This window comes from Athene cunicularia (genome assembly GCF_003259725.1).
Source record: "Athene cunicularia isolate RWA chromosome 14 unlocalized genomic scaffold, athCun1 chr14_part1, whole genome shotgun sequence".
Lineage (NCBI taxonomy): Eukaryota > Metazoa > Chordata > Aves > Strigiformes > Strigidae > Athene > Athene cunicularia.
Genome location: NW_020799118.1, coordinates 11,293,700 through 11,315,942, shown reverse-complemented (window position 1 = coordinate 11,315,942; position 22,243 = coordinate 11,293,700). Strand labels below are relative to the sequence as shown.

Here is a 22,243-nt window from a genome sequence, read left to right as displayed (position 1 = left end):
TTTTTGTGCTGTTTAAAAATAAAAATTAAAAAAAGACTAAAAGGTAAGTTTGAATAATTGTTATCTCTAAGATAGAAGCCGTACATGATCCTGATGTTAACTGTAAGATCCTCCTGCACATCTGAAATAACCTTGCATTATTGATGCAACAGACCTCAGTGGAAATTACTTATTTTCTCCCTACTTTAAATTTAAAAATAATGGACTGATTGGACCAAGCAGCTGAAAGCACAGATAGGGCATCCAGAGTTTGTTTTGTGAATTATTAACACAGCTCAAAGTTAAAAATTTAGCTTTGCTTGGAAATCTACTCTCCCATTTAGCTTGACTGCTGTTTTCAGTTTACATTATTTCTTAGACACTGCTGTGAAACTTCCTCTTAATTGGAGGCTATTGTGGGACTTGAAGATTTTTGTTTATTTGAAAAATATAGTACGGCTGAATTACCAGGACCTATTAATATACATGTAGTAATGACATATAATCGCCCACAACTCCCTCGAGATGGCTCTGGCACAACAACCCCATTTCATTTTCATGAAATAAAAAGCATCCAATTACCTAAACAACCACCTATTTCACATTAACTACACACCAATAATCAGTCAATTGGGGGAATGATTTCTGTGGTACATCATGCCTCACATCCTCTTTGTCCTCTCTTTGTATACTTTTTTTCTTCACTGTGGGCTTTATTTGTAGGTGGGGATGGTAGATTTACATCTCTCCATAACTCCTTTGGTAAAACTGTTTGACATGTCTTCTATTTGTTCAACATGCTGTAAGCAATGTTGTTGCTTAGTATTATGCTGCATGAACTTGGGCCAGCAACCCAGCAGTACAGCCAGGCATATTTTTAAAGTGCTGCTGCATAGCAATAAACAGACCCTCATACATATATTTTTTCCAAAAATGCAAGAAGCCCCATCTGTACTGTAAACGCGTATGTACATTTTTCACTATAATGCAATCTGTCCAAAGTTATCCTTATTATGATTGTGGGACATTGTCTCAGGAGCAGGGTGGGCAGAGGCTTTCCAGGATAGGTTATGGATAACGTGCAGTACCCCACTGGGTTCCCTCCATTAATGCTCACTCCACAAAAAGAAGCCTCAGGCACTGGGTCACAAAATGTTCCAGCATCTCCCAGGAGGCCAGTACTGAAAGATAAAGGAAGGCAGAGGAAATGCCTATATAAAACGCAGACTTGGCATGAATACTTTCACATCCAACTCAGAGATATGGAGAGCTCAAATTTCCTTTCTTTTCTCTGAAGAAATCTCAATTTTTAGCCCTCAAAGAGCCAAAAGGGCATGTGTAGTTCCTCAAAGGTATGAACAGGTTCTCAGGCACAGCATGTGCTTCTGATTATTTCAGCAGCTGAAGAAGGCAGTATGCGGTGTGAACGAAAGGGAGCTTTTGATTACCCGATCTTTACCAGTGCCACATTCTGTCGAATGTTTTCAATGTAAAGATGCACATCTATTGATATCAGTGAAAGGACAGGAGAATCGGTGCAAGTAATGATCTTGGGCATCACTACAGAAACTCCTTTACCTCCCAAGTTTTCCCTGATGAGGCAACAAAGGAAAAGCAACTGCCAGAAATCTCCATCCGTCAGTAAAATATATGCCTAGATCAGGAAAATAAGGAGGTAGCTGCAGTCCTTCAACTTTACTACAATACTTCCAGCTCAGGAATATGTCCCTTGCAAGGTACTATTAAGGTCAACAAGTCAAAGCAACCCCAAATTGTTCCAGAAACATCAAAATTTTTCATTTTACCTACCTGCCACTGCACAAGGACAGATGAAGTCGTGTGCGGAGTCACTAACACAGAACTGGGTGGTTCACCTGGAACTAAACAAGATAAAGAAGGTCACCAAAGCTGTTACAGCAACAGGGTGGAAAACAGGCAGATTTTATTAATCAGATTCTCTTTCTTCACTGCTGAAGGAAATCTTCTATCCCACTATGTGGTAGGTCTCAAAAGCAATGCGGTGGATATGAATATTGCAATCCAGGCAGAAGGCAGCCACTTCTTGTACATCCCTTGCTCTACCCGTGGCCTTGGCAACTTCAGCAGGAATAAGAGAAAAGCTGAGGGCATAAATCTGGAGGAAGCTTCAGCATGCCAGTTGCTCAAACAACTGGATACACATTTAAAAGTTAAACCAGCTGCGTGCATGCTTGAAAGAATAAGCAAACTGCTCCCAAATTTTTCATTATATTTTTGCCACTGTTGGGGCAAGCCCACCTTGGTTTTAGGAGTCTGTGTCACATAGTCACAGATTATTTTAGTTAGAACAGCTTGATTTACCATGGGTTAACCCATTCCTGTGCCCATGGCCTTTAGCACATACACTATAGCAGCTCAAATACGAAGAAGGGAAGGCTTATCAGGAGCTGACAGCCCTCCACAGCGCAATGCTCTAGTGGCAGCACCAGGTTTGCTCAGCAGAATAAATGTTCAGTTTGTTAAGGAGGTGAGAAGCTTTCACAGTGTTTCCCCATTGTATTATGAGGAGGCCAAGCACAACTCTGGATTCAGTGTAGTTAAATTCAAAGAGAATTGAAAATAAAATTTTAAATTCTGAAACAGTGAGTCAGTGCTGCCTCATTAGTACCAGTTACAGCCTGCACCGATACAGCAGCTGCTGTTCAGGAAGGTGGAGAGTCAGGATGTCTTTAAAAGGCTGCTAGGCACATTATTCAAGTATTACATGGGTTCTTGTTTAACTTAGGACACTCCTGAGCTCTGTCCTCTGTTCTTCTGATTCCAAGATCACATTCTTTAAACGTTCCTTTGTAAAACCATTTCCTATTTTTATATCTCAATGTCATATTTAACCAGTCATTCCTTGAGCTGTATGAAAGACTGGCTAATTCCTAGCACCATATATATGTTCATATATACATTTACGTATCCCAGTATTACCCCATTTCCCAGACTAAGGGTAAATACTGATGTTTTTTCATAGTTTGCAGAGTTCTTTTCTCCATTCAAGACACCAGAGCTACTTCTGCATTCAGGCACTGACTTTATACAATCAAGGAATTAGAAGATGATCTCTAAGGCTAAAAATAAAAGCCTTGTCAATGTCATTCACAGTTTATTAGCCCTGATCTGCAGCATTAAATGCTCATGTTTCCAAGAGCTTCATACTCTTTCTTACTTATACCTCAGTAATTTTGCCATATTGCAGACTGATGTGGATTGTGAGTGAAAACAATTGAAGAAACTTCTTCAAATGTATGCATGGTTCTACATTTATTTTTAATGATCTCTTGTAAATTATTCAATTTCTGCAAAGATAATGGTTAGTGCAGAGTTTGGAAGCCAATCAAATGGAGTTTAATTCCATTTTGAGACTACTGAAAGTATGATTCATTATCAGAGGGCACAGCAGGACACTTAAACCTGCCTGTTATTAATTCAGCCACATCTCATTACTACCTGTATCAATCTCCTATGAACAAAACTGCATTAGATGTTGAATTTTCACTCCACAGTCCCACTGGAAAACATATAGGAGTGGGTCCAGCAAACCCAGGAGCACCAGGGAGTGCCCATCCCACGGCGATGACCCCAGCATGCCTCTCCTCCTCACTTACCATCCTGCAGAGTCGTGACCGCCTCAGTCTCCGCACTGAAGTCACTGTCTCCGATGTCATTGGTTGCTTTCACTCGCAGTTTGTAGGAGGTGAACGGGTTCAAGCTGTGGAATGTAAAGAATAAGGAATGAAATCTCCCCACATCATCACAACTTGCCTCAGAACAAAGCCTCTACAGAGAATCTGCCCATTGGTCACTGAGCAGTTTGTCTCTTCTCCACGTCGCCTTTTCTTTGCAGCCTCCCCCAGTTTCCTCATGACATGGGGGTGTTTGTACCTTTGCTGCCATCAGCATCTTCTCAGATTTCCGCTGGCCTGAAGTTCCTGAAAACACGCATGGATTTGTAGCTGAACTGGGCTCCAGAAAACAGCCATGAAGTTGGAGTTCATGGAGCAGCCTCCGATTGGGGTTTGTTGGAAAGGACAAGACATGCTGTTCTTTGAGTTTTGCATGGCTATGCAAAACCTGGCTTTCAGGGTGGTTTGCCTGAGATAGCCTCAAACCAGATCTGTGGGTCAGCTCATCCTCAGAGCACAGATGGGGCTGACAGGTAGACAGGAGGCAGGTAATGGCCCGGGGTCAGCCAGCGCGCAGCAGGCACTGGAATTCAGAGCGCACACCTTCTCACTAATCCTCTAGACCATACTGTTTGATCAGTGCATTTTATTCCTACCGAATTTCAAATTAATGCTATTACCTGGATTATTTAATAAAGACAGTAACAACAGGCTCCCTGCAGCTCTTTCATCTATGCAATGCTTTAAGATATGCAAAGAGTGATTTCCAGCTGACATAACCTTCGTAAAGATTCTTCTGTCTTGGCTTGGCAGGGGAAGGGGTGGAGAGGCTGCCTTTTGACTCACATGCAGAGGATAGGAAATGCAGAGCTGTAAGTTACAGGGGATTTAGCTAATTAATTGGTAGTGTCTAGCCATCAGCTGGCAGATGTAACACTGACTACAAACCCAAGTAAAGTTACTTGCAAGGAATGATTAAACATCAAGGGATAATGCATTCTGATGGGCAGCACTCTCACATCAAGCATGTACTTCTCATCTGGATGTTCACAGGAAAATGCTTTTAGCAAGGGGGAGAAGAAACCTTTTACAGTAGTGCCACCCTATTGGGACACCATTACTTACCTACAGCAACTTGAATAATTTGAATTATCTTTCTTGATCTTTTGCTTTCAGTAATGCCAATGTCAAGCCTAAATGACATAGCTGGTTTCCTTGATTTTACAGGTTTTGACTGGAAGGATACTGGCTATAATTCAGGGTGAGTATAACACCTCTGAGGTCAATGAACCAGGTCTATATTTGTACCCATAATTGTCAAGTTTTCTTTTTTCTTCACAGTTAGATGAAACTAGTACTGTATCTGTACCTTCTGGCACATGACCAGTGAGCTGCCATATACCAGAGCCACTGATGTTTTTATAACAGACCTGAAAAATCTGTATGTGAATGCTTTGCATACTTGATTCTCGAAAGCACACGGTCTTTTAGGAATAATCTGATTTGTACTAGCTCGTCAGCAAAGGAAATGGACAGCAAAACAAGTACCTTCTCATAGACATTCAATCGCTTTTACAGATGTTACAAGGACTTTAATTACCGCAGCATCGCTGAGGATATAATGAACCCTGAATAACAAAGTTTAAACATTCCGATGCTATCTATAAACTTCGGTATGGAAAATACAGATAAAAATGGTTCTCATTTCATCTGGAAGAGCTTATATAGAGATAATTGCAATGCAGCATTGAAAGTGGATTTTAACATCAGTCACTGCTGAAAGGATTTTTAACTAGTTGTATTTTACAGAGCATTGTGTAGCTACATATGGTTCAGCCTGAGCAGCATTATCTACGGTGCTGAGCTTTCAGGAAGGGCTTCAAAAAGAGGCACTGCCATCCAACTTTAATTAGATTTGTTGCATGACCTTCAGCAAAACTCTCAACTGCTGTTCATAACACCACCTCTAAAATGGGAGCAATGACCTCACTTAACCTGACCTCCCCCAAAAAGACTGTGAAGCTGAACAATGCTTGCTTTAGCTTCCTTTTGGAAGTGGAAAGTGTGGGATTTCTTATGCTAGCCTGGGATCATATGGTACCTTTCAATAATGCAGGATGTTGCCTCGTGGCTGATGGAAGAGGAGTAGGTCTGCCAGTCTCCATTTGGCAGTTCTCGCACTTGCACTGTAAAATATCGTATTGGTGAAGATCCATCACTTCCAGGGACCCACTTCAACAGCAGACTCCGTGACGACACATTGCTCTGGGGGGTCATCACCTGCCTGGGAGGTGCTGGTCGTTCTGCAATTAAACCATAATTTGGCACTGCTTTGAGAGGAAATTCAAGCTCACATAAAACCTGGCAGCCTGATCAGATTTTCATAGTAGTAATGCCACAGGAGAGTGAACTTTCAGATTTGCCCCATGAAGTATACAAGCCATTTCTTAACCTTTTACTGCAAAAAAGAACAGTAAAACTGATTCTTATATCCCTGCCTAAAAGGTCACCATTGAATATACACCCTCCGAGCAGCAGACCTCAGACTTGCGGGGTGGGGTGGTGGAGGTGTCTTAGCCTGGTGGATTCAGGAAGAACCATTAGAACCAACAGCCAAGCAAACCAAGGAAATCTTTAATGAAACTCAGGTATGCTCCTACCTGAGATTGCTCTTTTGACAGAATTTGCTTGTAAACTAGTTCACTTTTTAACTTGTGCTTACTAATTGGTACCACAGGACTATGTTCTCAACGTGCTATGTAGCATCCTCTTCCACCAGCTGTTTCCCAGCTGAGGCATGAAGAGGAAGGGATGAGCTGGAACAGGCTGTTGTGTACCAGACTTCCAGCCCATACTGAATTCCTGCACCAGGTCTCTCTGTCAAGGAACGGGGAACCATCAGCAGCTCCTGCTGCTGCTGCTGCTTCCGAACCCCGGCTTGGAGATGGCGCAGAGCTGGGGCTCGAGTACTTGCTGCAGTTCACTTCCAGACCTCCGCAATTCTTCCCTTCATATCCACTAACCTTGAACCTGCAAAGTCAAACCAGCCAGTGCCAACTCCGAGGGAGACGTCTCCAGAGTAATTAACCGTACACCTTTTAGATGAGGCAGGGAATGGTAATGCAAGTGTAAGCATGCCAATCCCCAACTGTTTCAATATAGATCTCCTTTCCCGTCACTGTGTCTCCGCACTCCATCGATTTCAATAGAGAAACTCTATAGAGTGAGGAATAATTGTTTAATTGTTTATCATGAAGATTATTGATTTTGATTAAAATGTGTGGCATGTAATAAAGCAGAAATTGATTGGAGACACCGCAGTGACTTGCTTTTGAGAAGCAATTCAATTCAACTTCATCAGCACTTGTTTCCATAAACACACCTCTGCCTGCCTGCTTCCTCACGGCTCTGTATGGCGAGCACTTCATTTCCCTGCCATTCCCTAAAACCATTTCCTGTATGTTTTGGCATTTCTCTGCAGCATGCTCTTGCTGACATCAGTGCCCAAAGATTTGTAAGCTATTAGCTGTAGGAAGCCCTCGGTGCCAGCAGCTTGTGAGCCGGAGTACAAAGCAAAAGGTCAATGCCTTACACTGACAGGCTGAGACAGGTATTCAGGGTTATTCTACCAGAGGAAGCGAGTGTCGTGCAGGGATTTAATACTCTCTGCTGATAAGCTTTAACCAGCTTGCAGTTTTGGGCAGGTCAGATCTTGCAGCCAGTCTCCCATGATCTGGTTTCCTTCTGCTGCTAATGGGAGATCTTAAAATAATGATTGTACAAAAACATTAGTATAAAGAGTTTATTTATGGGAGTTTAGCCACAAGAAAATGTTAAGGTGAGCTGCTTGTGCAGGTCATATGACTGAATGGACTACTTTTAATTTCTTGCATCTTTTGACTCAGTTCTGCCTGCATCACTGGTGTTGACTATCTAGAGGGTATCACACCACTATGTAGATTCAAAGCACTACAGAAGAACCACTGGACAATACAGCTACAACACAACTTGGGATCTGTGAATCATAGGTATCACTGTAAAATGTAAAATTTTATATTGGGATTATCCAAGAAATTTAACGAACAAGAGTGACCAATTTTGCCAATTTTCAAGGGAATATTTGTGCCTTGCTACCTTAATATCAAGGACATTCAATGCATTTTTATTAATGGAAATTAAATGTCTTTTCACTCTAGAATACTCACTGTCATTTATAGGAAGCTTCGGGTTGGTTGGATTGTTTATTTACTTGTTAGCCAAATAGCTGCACTGGATAAATTTCTTTATCATCCCCTCATATCAATCTTGCTGATGTGAGATTACACATTCTTCTCTCTACACTTTACATATGGGATCACTTCAGTAAACTCTCAGTGCCTTGGGACTTGGTTCCATAGCATGCATAGAGACACAGCAGAGACATCCATCAAAAAGAGAAAGGGTTCATTTTATACTATGACTTGCCTATTCAAGATAACCCTAAAGCATTGATAACAACGAGGGATCATTGTTCCTGCAGTGGAGCTGGGAGTTCTGCCTTGAGCTATTGTGTATCCAGCAACAGCTTGTGCACAGTCTGAGAAATCTGAGCACATTTTTTGAAAAGGAGAGGCTCTGAGCTTTGAGTATTCACATTATTGGGCATGGTGGGTTTTTTTAAAACTTCCATATGTTGGACTTTAAACTTCCACTTTGACAGCAATCAGACAGAGGTGGAAGGAACCCTGAACTGATAAATCTCTTTGATGGACAGTATCTTTAGTAGAGGCACTGTAAGTTTCCTAATACAGCTCCAGAGGTTCTTTCTCTAAGGACTGCACTGTTATGCACTGGGAAGGTTCCACATGACCTGGAGAGCTATGCCAGTGGGGATTTTAACACCAGCCAGACAGGCCAGAAGTAGTTGAAATGCACCCCACAGGTCCTCACTGCTGGTGGTTGAACATCAGGCCAATGTCCTCACTTCTTTGAAGTGTTATAGGAAAATAATAAGGGAGACATTGTGGGCAAATAGCAGGGGAAATCCTTACTTTTGCACTAAATGATTTGCAAGGTTTGGAAAGGACTTAAACCAAGAGATTGCTTCGTAGGCACATTTTAAGAACTGAAAGTAAATATAATTGGTTGTATTGTAGAGCAAGTCTTGGTCAAGAGCCAAGACCAGGCACAAAACCACATGCAAGTGATCACAAGTGCTAATAATAGTTGAAAGATGTCTATGGGGGTCTGCCCTAGTTAGCTGCTGAAGTGTGCTTCTCTCCAAACTGTGATTTTTAAAATCATAAAAGTTGCATGGTTCTAATTTTTGAGAGAAAAGTTTTCTTAAAGATCAATATCCAGACAGCACAAGGGGTCAAGAGCAGCACATGGCACAAAATCCAGTGATGCACAAGGGATTGATTGATGCTGGTGAAGTTACCCTGGCTAGTTTTGACTTTGCTAGCTCGAGAGACCAGATACATGCTTTGCAGTGGAACATGGCATATGGCACAAGACCAGAGGAAAACCCACGCTCCTGTTCTCTACCAATATATTCTCTTTTAGCTCTGAATTAAAATAAAATAAAAATCTTCACACGCAAGTAGAAAGTATAATTTTTCTGTCAGCTGTAGAGAGAAAGATCTGTTCTAAGACTGAAGAATTGAGCCAAACCATTAGAAATAAGCAGTGATGCAGACCAGATTCTGTAATACCTTATATGTCTTTCACATTTTGATACGTTTGGTATCTAAGCATCTGGTTTCATTCATACACATGTAACTCCTGCTTTATTCAAATAGGTTCCCTACAGAACAGAATTTGATTGGAGATTCAGAACGCACATAACCATTTTATGGCTGATGCAAGAAGCAGAAAAATTCTGGGCAATACAGATGCAAACACTCTGTTCCAGTGTGCAGGAGTGAAAGGCCAGAGTAATTACTCACACATTAGGTCAGGACTGAGGTACAATGGAGGAGCTGTAGAGAAATCCTGCAACAGCACCACCTCTCATTTTGTGTTCCCTAATCAATATAATTCATCCATCACTTACTTTCTTAAGATTGCAATCTTTCTAGAAACTGAGAGAGCTGAAAAAAAGATCTGACTGCAGAAGGAGGCTGTATATGGCCAATATAGCAGCTGATGGAAAAATCAATCTCCAACAGCCCGGCAGGTTAGAAGAACTGTGTCTCATAAAAGTCTGTCTTGCTCACCAGGTTTCTCAAATCACGATGTTGCTATGGTTTGGGGCAGGTTTATGGGGTGAGAAGGAGGAGGTGCACAGGCTGTAGCCTGTTGTTAAAATTCCCCTAAGTGTAACACAGGCTCCAAGGCATGCAACAGAAAGTGCCTCAACCTGTGGCTGCAAGCATTACCTCTTTTTTCTGTTGTGATCACTGTGGCTTCCAGAGGCTCCCCCCAGCCCTGTCTGGTCTTGGCAGATGTCCGAAAGATGTATGCTGACTCAGGGGTGAGATCTGTAGCAGTAAACTGCCTGACTGTCGAGCCAACCTCCACCGTCGTGAACTTGTTAGGGCTGCTGCTGGCCAGACGGTAGGCAATCTGATACCCTGAAATCACAGCATCAGCAACAGAGAGAAAAGGGTTAGGATTTTTTTCTGGCAGGGATAACAAAGCATCAAAACTATTAGTTTATCATAATTACTTGTTTATCTGAGACCAGAACAAAGCAATTTACTTCCTTTAGCGTTATAAAGCTCTGCTATATGGCAGCCCTCCCCCTAGTCAGGCTCTTACCTTACAGGGCAAATCAAACACAGTGGAGCACACAAGGGTCTGCTGAAGATTATGATTTGACTTTCCAGCCTTTACACCAACAAGATACGAAACCAGTTTAATCTTTTCTGAGCATACTAGTGCCTTTTTGGAAAGGCAAAGGAACAAACGGAGTCGGGGCAATTAATGTCGCCTGGTTGAGCTAGTTCAAGACAACTCTCTGTTTCAGCTTTCCATCCAAGCACACACGCTTACACATATGTGCGTGCACACACACTCACACGTGCATGTGTATGTACACGTGCTGTTCTGCCCTCTCAGTTTCAGCATTGTCTCAAACTCAAGGTTCTTCAGCTGCAGAGCAGCAGGATTGCCCAAACTGTGCAGCCTTTGCATTGCTCAAGTAAAGGCTTGCTCCTGCCTTTTGCACTTGCCTTTTTCTCAGCTCTCCCACCCCCTGCAAGTGTACAGAGAGTGCCAGAACTGCTAATAAAAGCATCCTTCTTCTGTCATTCAGCATTGCTGCCCTTGCCCACAGCCCAAGGTAGAAGCCTGCAAGCTGTGAGGTCCTGCTTCAACCATGCGGCACTTAATAATCAATTTTGTGGATGCCTGTAAGTGATAACCCCGTTCCAACCTGCCTGACAATGAGGAGTTCACAGTTTAGCCTGTATTATTAATGATCCAACTGTGCAAAGGAGGGCTTCCAGAGTTCTCACGCACCACTAGCAACAACTGTCCCCCAAAGAGGATCTGCCAAATGTTCAAACCCATTCTGTAAACCCAGCAATTGAATCAGGCTCTCACTTCTGGAGCTTGATGGTAACTTTCAGTCCAGCTGCTGACTTCCAAAATCAATTAATACCAGAACTGGTGTGGGCTTTTATTGCCCAGGCTGAATACAGTTGTATGATTAAACGCTTCATGGAGTTACACAGGGCAGAGGGCAGCCAACAAATCCAAATCAAACCAGCTGAAAACAAAACAATCATGACATGATTCTGCCAACTCTCTGCTCATCTTCTGAATGACAAAGGGGTCTGCAACACCTGAGACCATTTCTTTCTCTTAGAATTAATATCCCAGCTAGAGTTTGAACTCCCACCACGTTTTGGCTGTAACAAGAACAAGGGGAGCCAAACCTGGCGTGCTTCATTTGTGAAGGTCAGTGCATGAAAACTGAGGGTTTTATCTTACCTGTGGCTATTAGACAAAACCAATGACATTTATTTTCCACTGTGAATATGCAACAATTGCCACATGCCCGCTCACAGAAAAGGCAGAGTCCCTGCTCTCTCTTGAATGAATGCCATACTTGCGTGTGGCGCCCGCTGTCACGAGGAGTGGAATTTAATTGGGATACAGATGGTATTAGTTTTGGTGTGCTGACTCTCACAGTGCTGTTGACAATGCACCAGTATTTCCTTGTCTGTTTTTCTTTGGCAGCTGCCAGCAGATGTGGGGCAACAGCCACACTGTTGTGGGGCAGCTGCCACAGTGTTGGGGAACAAATTTGACTGCACCGACACCTCGAAGAGTGAGTTGGCTTTTCCAAGCCCCTGTGACTCCGAGCTCGAGCTCCCACTGGCTGTGGTTACAAACAGGTTTGGGTCCAGAGCTGATTCAATGAGGTGCCTTAATGTGCTCCAAGCACCCATATTTGAAAATGGACATCAGCAGCAAAAGGCTCCCAGCACCCGAGCGGGCTCAGCTCGTGCTGCCTGGGGTACCCCCGCACACTGCAGCAGTTGGTCTGTCAGGCACATTCCTACAGCAACATTTTCACAGCTGGGTGCATGGCATTAGGCTAGTAGATAAAAAGTGGCCTGATTTTTCAGAGCTCCTGAGCAAAGTCTTAGGGTCTTACGCTTTGAACATTTCATTTTTCCACCTGCAAACTACCTCCTTTTATCCATGGCACCAGCTCTCCCATTACTGGTCCGATATAATTCACCAAAGTATTTCTGTATCTTTAGTACTATAGTATTTTGATCTTTTTTAAAGTCTACAGAAAGACAGCTAGCAATGGGGAGAAGGTATAGATACCTACGTTCTTTTTTTGTTTATACAGATGTGAAGAACACAAGAGTGAAAACACCAGTGCAGGATCTCAATAAGGGGGAAAAACAGTCAAAGAAAAGCACTGGGGAAATTTTTACAGCAGCAGGAAAGATGAAGGAAGAAGCAACTAAGATGGCTAAGAAAGTTTGATAAAGGGACATAAGACATAAAGAATAAGACCTGGAGGGAAACAGAATATTAAAAGAATAGAAAACTTGATTTATGTAGTTATTAAAAGATAAGTATGATATCTGGGATACATCCTTGTTGAGCAATTTCCTCGCTTTTCTAAACCTTTGTAAAATATAAAGTGTAGTTAAAATGTAAGGAGGGAATAGAAAGATAACTATTTACTGCTAAATGGTGGTACTTATGCTGGAAAGCCAATTACCAACATGCTCAGATTAGGCAAAGGAACATATCCATATCTAGGCCATTATTATAACTTACACAAGAGTGGTTCCTTGGCTAGTGTAAAAACTAATTTAGCCATGAGAAGGAAGAAATCACTTGTCACAATCTGTCTCTCTGACAGGCTCTGCAAACTCCCTTCCAATGCATCCCTGTAAAAAACAGTATCAGCTCTCACTGTCCTCTCCTACACCTGCCATGCTGGCTGACAGTCTGGGTAAATATCCATTTTCCTGGATATCTCAGGCAGAGTTTACACAACCAGAACCATCACCTTTACAGATTTCCTCAGAAACTCAACACTTACCTTGTTCTGATTCAAAGGTACATATCCAACCTCTGCACCTGAACTCTGCTCACTCTTACTGCTACCTACAAACCCAGAGAGACAGCCAGTATCTTAATTCTGATCCTCTACATCACCTTCTCCTATTGGACAGTTTGGGACAGCCAGGATACGTACTGGCATAAAAAGCATCTTTTTCTTTTTTTTCCTAAGAGACACAAAAGATGCAGTATTTAAACCACAGCTTGGGTAGTAATTAGGGCTAATACAAGATCAAAAAGATAAAATTATTAAGTTGATGAATTTCATCAACAAGGGATGGGAGAAGACAGGAAATGTTAAGTGAAATCAAACGAGGCAAATCAATAGAGGTAAATGGAAAGTGTTCAAAGAGAAATTAATGTATGCTCGAGGGCTGCAAGAGGCAATAACTGCAATTGCTGCAGTGGAGGAACAAGGAATCTTCCTTCCCTTACTGGATTATGACGATAAGATATTGAAGATATCTGAGATTTTTTAAAAAAACCCCAAAGGTTATGAATAAAAGTAAAATCTTTAAAAGATGATCAAAGCAAACTTTTTGGGGAAAGGAGTGTCTTCTAGAATAGGAAGTATCTGGGTGGTCATAAGAAGAATTTAAATTGTTTTCCTAATTCTTCTCTTTTTTTCCCCCCCCATATAGCATCAGATCCCAAATCTCTTCTGCTATTGGAAGTTCTGTGCTTCACCAGGCCAAAACAGCATAAAAAACCCCCCGAAAGATCAACTCTTCAGGAGTTTATTTATTCATTGAAACAAGGCTTATTTTTGCATTAGCATCTTCTTAAGTATTTATTGCACAACTGCAGTTTCATGAGCTATGCTTTCTGAACTCAATAAATGGCAACAATCTGAACTGCCTGTTAAATGTTAGGTCATTGTAACACAACCAGTGGATTCCCCAAAGCAAACAGGCAGGAAGATGACAACTCACCATGAATATAAAAAAGCTTTCAAGCTCATCACCATACAAAGCCCTTCAGAACTGACAGCACCCGTTCATGCAGGCCATGGTGAAGCAGAGACACAAACACTTATTAATTTGTCACAGAACTTAGGGAAAACCAAACGATATTGGGAGGTTACGGTTTGCCTATTGGAGCAGCAATCCAGTTTGTTGATTTTACTGCTTATCTGTTTAAGGGCCAGCGGGTGTGCAAATGCAGTCTAGGATCAAAATATGAATTTGCAAACATGGATTACATCCAATTTTGGTTCTAATTCTCAGTGGAGTTCTTACACTCTTTTGCAATAAGCTTCAGGTAATCGCTAAATACAAGGATACCATGAGGAATACTAACCAGGGCCTGGAAGGATGCAGGTTGAGCTCTTGTTTCCAGAGAAAGTTCATAGCTACAAATGCACATATGCACGTTAATGCATCATTTTTCTTTAATAGTATTTGAAGGAACTATGTTGGTTCCTTCAGTGCAGTAAAAAAGACAGAGTGAAACCTCATATTGTTAGCGTAACATTCCCAAAAGGAGAAATGGAAATACCTAGCAGTATTCTACAGTAAAATATTTAAACAAACAAGTGGTTTTCCCTCTTGCTGCCTGCCAGTATTTCATCCTGCTAATCTCTCTCTGAAATGCTAGAACATGTTTTGATATAGATTACAAAAATGTTAGCTGCAAAGGTGCTTGTATACTCAGAGGACAAAGCTAGCAGAGCAGGAACATTAGTTCAAAGGCTCTGAATATAAGTTGCTCTTGCAAAGCAAGTATTTCTTCTTTCCAAACCCATCAGTGAATAGAAGGGCACCACGCAAAATTATGTTAACTTATTTTTTCCAACAACTCTACTTCAGTGTACTTGACTGTGGGGGTTACAATGGTGTTTTGAAAGTTCATTGCAGTAATGAGATTTAAAATGTGTACAGGAAAACAATAAACTTGCAACCTTTACTTAGAATGCTATACTTTGGTTTTTATCTATTATTGAAGCACACCTCACTTCTTAGGAAAGATCATGGAAGTAACCCAGCATAAGTAATTTTTACTTTCTCTCTTTGACATTGGCAGCTAACTACTTCCTCCATGAACCTCAATATTTCTATTATCAAAAAAATAAAAGAGAGAGAATTGTTGAATAAAGACAATGGATTTCAAAAAGGTGGACTGGGGGAACTGTCATGTAACATCCCCCTGGCAAGAGATTCTAAGGGAAAAAGGAATCCAGGTTAGCCAACAGTTTTAAAAGCAACAAAAAAAGGTACAACTATCCAAATGCAGACAAAAGATGTTAAGAGGCCAATATGTTTGCATTCAGAGCTCACTAATGACCTGAAAATCAAAACTGAATTGGACAAAAAGTTGAAACAGGACAAATGTCTAAGGGAGTGTATAAATAGACAGCACAAGCACGTAGGGACAAAATCAGAATGGCTACAGTGCAAAGTGAGTTATAACTTAAAGGGCATCAAAGGCAATGAGAAAAATCTTATAAATACATTAGAAATCCAAGAGACAGGAGGAGGACAGGTCAACTAGTGGGAAGAAAAGATGAGCACAAGACAGGTGAGACAGAAAAGAATGGAAGGCTGATACCTCTCTTGCTTCATTTTCACACAAAAATGTTGATGCTGACTGGATACTTAAATTAACACTGACAACAATATAAGTAGGGACGTGGGCTAGAATAGAGAACAGGTTAACAAATGTTTAGTCAGGTTAGATGTAATCAAGTTAGAAAGGCCTGATGAAATTTGCCCTGCAGTGCTTATATAACTAGCTGGAGCCATCTCTGAACAATTAGTGATTGCCTTCAAGAACTTGTGGAGGACAGGTGACATCCCAGGATATTACAGAAGGGAAAAGAGAGTACCATATCTTTAAAAATGAGGAAAGATCAACCAGAGGAATTATGGACAAATCAAGCTAAAATTCAATACCCAAAAAGATCCTGGGAAAAATATGAGTCAACATATAAGATTCCATGAGGTTAATAACATGCCAGGGAACAGCCAATATGTATTTGTCTGGAACAAATAATAAATATCAGATAATCTATTTTCCATTTTGACGGTGTAACTGGCCAGGTGGGAAGAGCAGATATGATCCACATTGACTTTAAGTAAGGTTCTAATATGGTTGCATGCAGCCCATCAAAAGCAAACAAGAGAAACCAAATCTAAGAAAAATACTACACATTTTGACTTACACGTGTAAAAAAAACCTCATTAAAGGTTGTTATTAGTTTGCTAACAAACTGGGAGGACATATTAAGTAAACTCTTATGAGACCTCATGAATGAGTTTGGTTCTGTTCAGTATTAATGACCTGGCTGATGGAATTGCCATTCTACTTGCAAACTCCAAAAATGAAGCCAAATTATGAGTGACTGTGCACATATTAGTGAACAAGACTGATCTCGATAATGAAGAGAGGTGGTCTGGAATCAGTAAGATGAAATTCAATAAAGGAACCCGCAAATTATCATACTTACAAAGAAAAAGCTTAATGTACATATGAAAGAGGGACTGACTGTTCTGGAAGCGTACTGCAGGAAAAAGGGGGTCGTCTTCCTACATAGTTACTGCCATCAGTGTTGCAAAAAAGTCACGTCAGGACAGTATCAAGTATCCTGGGATGTGTTACTGGGAACGGACTGTGCAAGATATTGGAAACAACCGTCTACATGCTAAGTATGCCAAACATTCTTTAAGGGACACCTTTCCCTTTTCCTTCCAACCCTGCATTTAGTATGATTTTATCACTGACGTAGCAGCAATGAGCAACAACCAACTGAGAAGGGGATGCATTGCACAATGCACTCTGCAAAGACAAAATATAAGAGAGTTCCTACTCTACCAAGCTTGCAAATTCAGCAAATAAGGCTGACAAAGTGCAGCATCATGAGACATTGGAACACAGTCAGGGGAGCAAAATCTCTTTTGTACTTTCTCATCATTTCTATTAAATGATTTTTTTTCTCCTTAACCACATCCTGTGATTCAAATCCCAATCTCTAGTGAAAGCAAGTTCTAGGACACACAGTTCCTTAAAAAAAGCAACAGATCAAACCCACAAGACAACCTGGAAGCCAAGCTTCCTTGAGCTGCAGAGAAGCCCTGCATGGATCCGTCTCTGACAGCTAACCACTGCCAAGCTTCACGCAGACTTTCTCGTGCTCAGAAAATCTCTGCAGCGTCTGCCTTTGGATCCTATTTGATAATTTCCCTGCATCTTCAGGCATCAGGATCACTTTGGGAAACTACACAGCTAAGCAAACACCTTGAGTTCTTGACTCAAGATATAAACACAATGCAAGACTGGTCCTTTATTTAAAGGGATGCCACCACCACAGTGGCATTTGCAGTAGGCACCCTCCACCCAACAATAAAGGCTTTAGGAAATATTGCTAAAAGACTACACACAGAGGTCTGAACGATGGCAGTGGCATTAGAAGCAGAAAGGCCTGGCAGACTGAGAACCAAAGAAAGCCCTAAAGCCTTTGCTTCTGTTTTCAGAATTGAGAGACAAACCTTTACTCACCAGCTAGAACTGCTGTAAAATGTGTTTAACATCAGCACAGAACACAAAACTGCTGGGTAGCTATTAGCTACCGCAATTCTAGTTGCAAGAATGGATTCTTACATTGTAAAAGTCTTCACGTTTTAAGTACAAGTAGTGGCTGGTGAACATATTGCAAAGGCAACCCAAGAGTTATTAGAGCAAGAAGGTAAGAAGGTTTTTCACAAATTCCTGTTGTGCCTTCCTTCCTCTATTTCCCGTGACAAAAAGCCAAATATGAGTTCGCTCCTTGTGACCTGTCAGACAGTATTATCCAAAGGAAGCAATAAAATGGAAGCACACGTGAAGCTGCAATGTCGGGCATGCCCAGCAAAGGCGAGTTAGGGGAAGGAGGGGAAAATCCAGCTCTTCTCTGCTGCAGCTCTACAGGCAGTTTGCCCTGCAACCAGCTAAACAGGTTACAAACCCAGATGCAGATGGGAAGAGAGATGACAATTCAAACACAGTGCCACGAATGACGTGTAATTCTGGCTCAAGAAAGCACACACCACGGAGCCGGGCAGACTTTTCCTTCTCACCACAGGGTACCGCGTCTCTCAGTTGACACCGACATATTTTCTTTTCTTCAGCCACAGATTTGCTTATGTGTGGTTTCTAATCTGATGTGCAAGGGGAAGGAAAACCCAACAGCCGGAGCTTGCTCTGGTCTCCAACCCTCTCATCCCAGCCCTGGGTTTGTTGCTCTGCCTTACCCAGAATAATTCCATTGGGTTCCTCTGGCGGTTGCCAAACAATCCGTACGGACGTCAGCCTCACCTCGGGGAACACCAGCCTCACGGGTGGCCCAGGGGCTGGAAAGAAAAACAGAGATCATGCCAGCAAGCATTACGTGTCAGAGGAATTACAAGTTTTCTGCTCATCTTGCACAGAAGGTAGCCCAAGCCCTATCTCACCAATAGTAAGTAGATTGTCAGAAGCACCTGCGTACATACATAATATACATTTATTCTGAGGAATCCTGTTCGTGGTCAAATGCCTCCAGCACCCACGGACACCAAACATGACACAGAACCAGTGCACCCTACAGTGTTTTACCACACCTGTGAAACGCTTTTAGCAGGATGCTCTGACAAAGTAGCTTGGAGCTCTGTGAGACCTTCCAGCAGCGCAGCCGGACGCATCACCGCTCTGTAACTGATTACAGACTACAAAGCGAGTCACCAAGCTGACTTTACAGAGTTATGTGTCAGCTTAATTCCCTTCATACCTGTTGGAATTGAATAGTATCTCCTCTCTGTGTCACCAGCACCAGCTTTGAACTGCCTTCTGATTTTACATGTGCATTTTAAACACTGAGGTCTGAGCAGGAGAACCTGAGGCAGGTGAGATGCACATTAATACAGATGGCTGGTGGCTGCACTGACCATCCCAGGTTCACAAGGTGAGGAGATGCTAATTCATACATTAGCATCTGCAAAATTTCCCCTTCAGCACAAATTCCACCTGCATTGCCCCTGATGATACTTTTAATTAAGTTGAGCCCAGAGGAGACACAACATATTTATGTCAGGGGTATGGAGATGGAAGAACAATTTGTATCATTTGCCAACATGCACTTAAGGAGGGAACTGCTATAATGGGGTTATCTAAAACAAACAGTTTTAAATATTTCTCATTATAGTCTGATATGTACATTTCAGTGAGTGCTTTTTCTCTCCCTGCAGAGTTCTACTAACAAATTTATCTCTGTTTTCTTTCAAAGAAAAGCCAAGTCCCCGCACAGGCAGTATGCTGAGAAAATGGCTTAAAAAATGTCAGGGATCTGCTGTCCCTATTCCTGTCTCCATTCCTGTCCCTGTATTCTCTTACTCCTTCCCTGCATTTGATAGAAAATGTCTTGTTGGGTTTTCTGTCTGAAATGTCTGAATGGGTTTTCAGCCAAACCAGATCACCTTAATAAAGTTGCTTGTAGAAGCCAATGTTTATTTCATTACTATTGTGAAAATATTTTGATGAAAAAAGAGACACTTCTTTTGTGTTCCTCTTCATTGGGAACAATAAACAGAAGCCTCTCACACTGATATTAACCTTCATTTAAAGCCAAAAAGGTAATGAACTAAAAATAACTTTAGAATCTGCAAAGCCAAAAATATTTTAAAGAACTGAACCAAATTTTTGCAAAACTGTATCCGCAGGAATGGTCCCACCACAGTGATGTGTTCAAACAGCACAGGGGCGAGGGGCTTGCTTGGGCTCCTTCAACACATCAGACTGATGCAGGAGTCCCGGAGCTCATGGGAAGAACTGGAGGCAGTTACAAAGGTAAGTATGATCATCTTCCAGGGTTGATGCCTTATTCTTTCTGGGAAAAAAAAATGATAGTGGATTCCTGAAGCTGCAAATTCCATCTCTCTCCTTTCAATCCAATCAGACCCAGATTTATTGCTTTCAATTGCAGCACTTTTTTTTTTTTTTTTTTTTAATAGGAATTTATAATTGGGCTTTAAAAATTGTCTTCAATAGAAATTGTCTACACTGAGCTTCAGGGTATACTTTTTGAAGTTTTCCTCCTTTTCATCAGCTGCAGGGAAAGAAGAATACAGGGGACTCTGGTTTTCTCAGTTTTTGCCAAATCCTCAGCCTATGACCAATGGAATAGTGCTGAGTTATATTAGGCAGGGATCAAGTCCTTTAGGTTCAAAGTTGAAATTTTTTTTAAAATATCCAAATGGCTTTAGTTTGGGCTGTTGCCTACACCTGCATCACTAAAAGAAAACAGTGTTAAAAGGACAGATCAAATAAGATACTTATTTTGGTAACCTTTAAACTTACCGTCATCCTTGGTTCTTTCTATAACTGCAGGAGAGCTGGGGACTCCATCTCCGATACGCGTGAATGCCAGCACCTGAATCTCATAGAGAACATATTTCCGCAAGCCAGACAGCAGGAAAGACTGTGTGTGGTTACCTCTTACTATTTGGCTCTTTAGTTCGGAGTCTAAATCTTTTGTTTTGAAAAGTACCTGCAGGATAAATGTACATGAAACATATAGAGAAAAAGATTGTTACACGAGGAGTGAAAAGAGGGGTATGCGTTTTAGATTCCTCCTTTTCAAAAAATATAACATGAAATTATATTCACCAATTACCCCTTTCAAAATGCATTAAATGCATCAAAATGCATTAAAAAATAAATAAGCATGAAACTCCAGTTGCATACCTTGTAACCCAGGATGAGACCATTCTGCTCCGACTCGGGGACTGCGGTCCATGTCAGAAGGATCTGGGTTGAGCTCACGGCTTCAGCAGAGACATTCTCAGGAGGAGCAGAAGGAACTGGAATCACACGGCATTTCCAAAAAGAAGAAATACATAAGACATACCAGATCCATTTGCTCCATCTCCCTATCTGCTTGGGATTGTTCCAGGATCCCATAGAAGAGTACTCAAAACCAAAAGGGCTGGAATAGGTTCTAGACAATCCCTTCTTCTCTGGTATTCACTCAATATCTTCTTTATATTTCAGCCTGCTTCACAATTTCTTGCCAGTTCATCTCAGAAATCATGATGTTTGTAAAGAGCTAAACATTTAATACTAATGAGTGTCTACAGACAGTAAATACAGACAAACATGAATAAATTTCAAGCTCTCTATATTTGCAGTGATTGGAACCAAGATTAAATTGCTGGACTTCTGCAGAAGTCTATCTCCCAGTATTTCCTTCCCATACATTTTATTTCCCTACACCAAAAGCTAGAAATCTTTATGAATGGGAGTTTATCTTATGGCACGATCTGTTCTAACAAGAAGTTTTACGCCACCCTGGCTGCCTATATTATCTGAAAGGAAATTATAGCATCTTGTCTAGAGGTAGCAATAATTTCAACCACTGGATTGCACTCCCAGTTCAGTAAGAAGTTCCTTAACCTCTAAGCCTTTTTGATTATGTGATAGTGCTCAACATTTGCAATACATCAATTATAGACAGATACATTAACACAAGGTGTATTTTCAGGGACAGATACAGTGTAAATGAAAGATATGCCTATTTCATTTATGTTGCAAAATTGGCTCTTATGAAACTAGAAACATCATTAGAACTGATGGCACAGGAACACTGTAATTTTCTCTGACTTGAGAGAAGAGCAAACTTGCATTTTCTCATGCCATTAAAACTCTAACTGCTGCATAACAACCACACAACTGCAAGCTTTTGTAGGCAAGCTTAATAGCATGCCATGTTATGCAAGCAGAATTTGAGGCTATTTTTAAGAGTTCACATTTTATGTTGCCCTTTTGCATTTTTTTCCTGTGGCATTTCCAACATCTGAAGAGTACAATCTTTTCTAAAGCATGATACACCTGTCAGACCTCAAGAGAACATTTCACCAAGTTATGTTACACAAGCTCTTATGAACAGCAAGGCTTGATAAGGTCCTGAATATATCACAAAAAGGAACACAAATCTCTGCCAAGAGTAATGCTTTCCTGGATGTCCGAATGAAAGAACAGATCTGCTGTTCTGAAGGCGAGCTCCTGAAGCTCCTAGCAACATGAACAAAATAATGAGTATGACACCAGAATTAATATAAATTGAAAAAAAAAAAAAAAAAAAAAAA

General features: G+C 41.3%; 1 protein-coding gene across 3 annotated transcripts in view; it reads right to left on the bottom strand.

The window, feature by feature from the left end:
• The window catches only part of SDK1 (sidekick cell adhesion molecule 1), a 415,080-nt gene that overhangs the window by 54,627 nt on the left and 338,210 nt on the right, over window positions 1-22,243 (bottom strand). For all 3 annotated transcript variants that reach the window (XM_026858830.1, XM_026858832.1, XM_026858833.1), the window contains 7 exons: window positions 20,844-20,959; window positions 20,457-20,646; window positions 18,377-18,475; window positions 9,992-10,186; window positions 5,734-5,935; window positions 3,615-3,718; window positions 1,789-1,859 (listed from right to left, as the gene is read on the bottom strand). In XM_026858830.1, the coding sequence (XP_026714631.1) occupies window positions 1,789-1,859; window positions 3,615-3,718; window positions 5,734-5,935; window positions 9,992-10,186; window positions 18,377-18,475; window positions 20,457-20,646; window positions 20,844-20,959 (977 nt within the window). The remainder of the gene's footprint in view (window positions 1-1,788; window positions 1,860-3,614; window positions 3,719-5,733; window positions 5,936-9,991; window positions 10,187-18,376; window positions 18,476-20,456; window positions 20,647-20,843; window positions 20,960-22,243) is intronic.